The following is a 3910-nucleotide window of genomic DNA, read 5'->3' on the forward strand; positions in this document are numbered from 1 at the left end:
CTAAATAGGACCCTTTAAAACTGAAAAGCTTCAGTAAGCCAAAGGATATTATCATTTGGACGAAGTGTCAGCCTACAGAATGGGAGAAGATTTTAACCAACTACACACATCTTATAAATGGTTAATGTCTAAAATATATAAAGAACTAAAAAAAACCTAGATATTAAATAAACAATTAAATAACCCTAGATATTAAATAAACAATTAAATAACCCAATTAAAAATGGAGTACAGATCTAAACAAAGAATTTTCGATAAAGGAAACTCAAATGTCCAAGAAACACTTAAAGAAATGTTCAGCATCCTTAGCTATCAGCGAACTGCAAATCAAACCTATTTTGTGATTTCATCTTACCTACATCAGAATGACTAAGACCAATATGACAAATGACAGCTCATACTGGTGAGGATGTGGAGTAAGGGAAACACTCATCCATTGCATATGGGAGTGCAAACTTGTATACCCATTATGGAAATCAGCGTGGTAGTTCCTCAGGAAGATGGGCATCAATCTACCTGAAGGTCCAGCTATGTCACTCTTAGCATATACCCAAAAGGTGCTTCATCTTCTCACAGAGACATTTCCTCAATTAAGTTCATTGCTACTCTATTTTTAATATCAGAAATTGGAAACAACCCAGATGGCCCTCAACAGAAGAATGGATTTAAAAATGTTATACATTTCTATAATAGAGTATATAACTAAGCCATTAAAAAATGAAATCATGAGCGGCGGCGGCAGCGGCGGCGGCGGCGGCACGCGGAGAGGGACTGGGCCGGGCGGAAGAAGTCGATCCCAAGGCATTTCCGGTTCCGGTGTCAGTTCGAGGCGCCGCCGCCGCTGCAGCCGCCGAAGCCGAGATGCCTAAAGGAGGTAGAAAGGGAGGCCACAAAGGCCGGGTGAGGCAGTATACAAGCCCTGAGGAGATCGATGCCCAGTTACAGGCTGAGAAGCAGAAGGCCAACGAAGAAGATGAACAAGAAGAAGGTGGAGATGGCGCTTCGGGTGACCCCAAAAAGGAGAAGAAGTCTCTAGACTCAGATGAGAGTGAGGATGAAGATGATGACTACCAGCAAAAGCGAAAAGGCGTGGAAGGGCTCATTGACATTGAGAACCCCAACTGGGTGGCACAGACAACCAAAAAGGTCACACAACTGGATCTGGATGGGCCAAAGGAACTTTCAAGGAGAGAACGAGAAGAAATCGAGAAGCAAAAAGCAAAAGAGCGCTACATGAAGATGCATTTGGCTGGGAAGACAGAGCAGGCCAAGGCTGATCTTGCCCGGCTGGCAATTATCCGGAAACAGCGGGAGGAGGCAGCAAGAAAGAAGGAAGAGGAGAGGAAAGCAAAAGATGACGCAACTTTGTCAGGAAAACGAATGCAGTCACTCTCCCTGAATAAGTAAGCTGGCCTGTGGGAGGAGATGCCGAGGAACTGGGCCATGCCTCCAGGACCTCTGCCGTGTCTCACCCACCCTGTGCCCTGGCGCCGCTGCAGCAGCCCCTCATGGCCAGGAGCCCCTATGGCCTGGGGCCTCCTCTTCATCTTGGCACAGAAATCATTCAGGGGGTGTGGGGGGGCTGGGGGGAGGGGCAGCTGCTATCTTTGAGACAGAAAGATGCAGGACAGCATTTCATACATAACCATTTGAATGTTTTTGCTGTTTTTAGAATTTGGAACCCTGGTTGGGGGCTGCCTGGGAAGTGGGGTAAAGAAATTCCATTTGTCCAGTAGATTGCACGTTGGGGGTGGGGGGATAGTGCCAGTAGGCAGCTGATGTGGGAGTTGATGACAACCAGCCCAGATCGTTGTCTGGGTGCTCACTCAGAGGGGCTGTCAGGAAGCCTGTGCCCCTAAGGGTCCAAGGTTTGTGCCTGGCCAGTTCCGTCCAATGAGGCCTCTCCTCTCTGACCTGCTCTGCCCCCTTCCCACCCACCTGGTCAGGGCTAGTGGCCATTTTTAACCCTACCCATTGATCATTTCAAGAAACCTCTGGTTACTGTGCATCACCCAGACAAGACATGCTCCTCAAATTCAACTTGTATATTTGGCAGATTAAACAACATTATCGTAAAAAAAAAAAAAAAAAAAAAAAAAAAAAGAAATCATGAAATTCTCAAGTAATTGGATTCAACTAGAAAAAAAATCATCCTAGTGAGTTATCCTAGACCCATAAAGACAAATATGGTATATATTCACTTATATGTGGATATTAGCTGTTAAGTCAATGACAACCAAACTACAGTCCATAGAACCACAAAATTTAGGTTTAACATAAAGGATTATGGGGACAGATAGATCTCATTAGGAGAGGTAAATACAATAGAGAGTTATGGATGGATGTGAGGGTAGAATGGGAGGATCACGTTAAGAGGGAGAGTGTAGCCAGAAGTTTTCTCTGGTCCTGCCTGGGCCCTGTGGTCAGGATGAATCTCTCCCATTTGTATCCCGCAGCCATTTGGTCCCAAATAAACACACAGAGTCTTATATTATTGTCAAACTATATGGCCTAATGGCTCAGGCTTCTTGATAGCTAGCTCTTACATCTTAAGTTAACCCATTTCTATAAATCTATACTTTGCCACGTGGCTTGTGACTTACTGGTACTTTTACATCTTGCTTCTCCTGACAGTGGCTAGCAGCATCTGCTTCACTCTGTTTTCTCCCCTCACTCTCTCTTGGATTTCCTGCCTGTCTCTAAGCTGCCTTGCTATAGGCCAAACAGCTTTATTTATCAATCAATCAGAACAACACATATTCACAGCATACAGAAAGACATCTCACATCAGGAGAGGGGAAAAGGGAATGAGGAAGGGAATATGGGGAAAGGCAGCTAACATTAAAGGCCTTTTCAGGGGTAGTATGGAAAATTAATACAGTAGAAAATTCCTAAAATATATACATATGTGAAGGCGATCCAAATGATATAACCCATAATAGGGGATACAAAGCTCCAACTGGCCATGTCTTGTCACCAAATGAAGCTTCCAGTACCCAGACTGGGTTACATTTAATTGAATTGTTATCCAAAAGGAACCTATGGAATTCCCAAACAACCCAGACTGTTGCCAAGACTATAGGTTGCTCTCCACAAACTGACAACAAGGTCCCATTGCTAAAGACAACATCTACACAATTCATTGAACACAGAGAAGTCGAGCTCATGCCTATCTAGAGCCTTCACTCCTATGTGCTAGTGTTTTTAGTACAGGAAGGAACTCTGTATGCTGCCAAGGGGGAAAGGTAAACAACTCAACCACAAACCCTTTGATCTACAATGGTATCTTTCCTGCGAGATATGCTAGGGCAATGGTAGCACAAAGCCTGTAGGAGTAACCAATTAATATCTGATTTGACTTAAGGGCCACTCCATGAGATGGAACCAATACTTAACACTGCTTGGGTGACCAACATCCTGAGACTAGATAGCCCAGAGACCTAGGGTAAAACCAAATATTACCATTATTAAAAAGAAAACAAAGTAACAATACAAGACTCCTAAAGATATTCTGCTATACTCATAGATCCGTGCCTTGTTTAGCCAGCATCAGATAAGCTTCCCCCTGCAGCAGATGGGAACAAATACAGAGACTCATAGCCAGACATTATGCAAAGAATGAGAGATCTTGGAATACTCAGCCCTAAATAGGATCAAATTCCTCTCATCAGGGCTCAGGGAACTCTGCAGAAAAGGAGGCAAAAAGAATGAAAGAGCCAGAGCAGATGGAGGACACCAAGAAAACAAGGTCCTCTACACCAATATGGTCAAAGCACATATGAAATCACAGAGTCTGAGGCAGCATACACTGGTCTCCACATAGCCTCTATTTATATACTATGGCTTCCAGTTGTTAAGTATTTTTATCGCTGGTTGTAGGACTAAGTGAGTCTGTTTCTTGTGCCTTCTC

General features: G+C 44.0%; 1 protein-coding gene across 1 annotated transcript; it reads left to right on the forward strand.

Annotated features, from left to right (window-relative positions):
- The first annotated feature begins 761 nt into the window (after window positions 1-761).
- LOC102925026 (28 kDa heat- and acid-stable phosphoprotein) lies at window positions 762-2107 on the forward strand. The gene has a single exon (XM_006974010.3). It carries the CDS (start codon window positions 862-864, stop codon window positions 1405-1407), a length of 546 nt encoding a protein of 181 aa, XP_006974072.1. The 5' UTR covers window positions 762-861; the 3' UTR covers window positions 1408-2107.
- The last annotated feature ends 1803 nt before the right edge of the window (window positions 2108-3910 follow it).

This window comes from Peromyscus maniculatus, chromosome 2, assembly GCF_049852395.1.
Source record: "Peromyscus maniculatus bairdii isolate BWxNUB_F1_BW_parent chromosome 2, HU_Pman_BW_mat_3.1, whole genome shotgun sequence".
In the NCBI taxonomy this organism is placed as follows: domain Eukaryota; kingdom Metazoa; phylum Chordata; class Mammalia; order Rodentia; family Cricetidae; genus Peromyscus; species Peromyscus maniculatus.

Excerpts from the sequence above, each read along its gene's own strand:
- LOC102925026 (XM_006974010.3), top strand. The coding sequence starts at position 862 with ATGCCTAAAGGAGGTAGAAAGGGAGGCCACAAAGGCCGGGTGAGGCAG.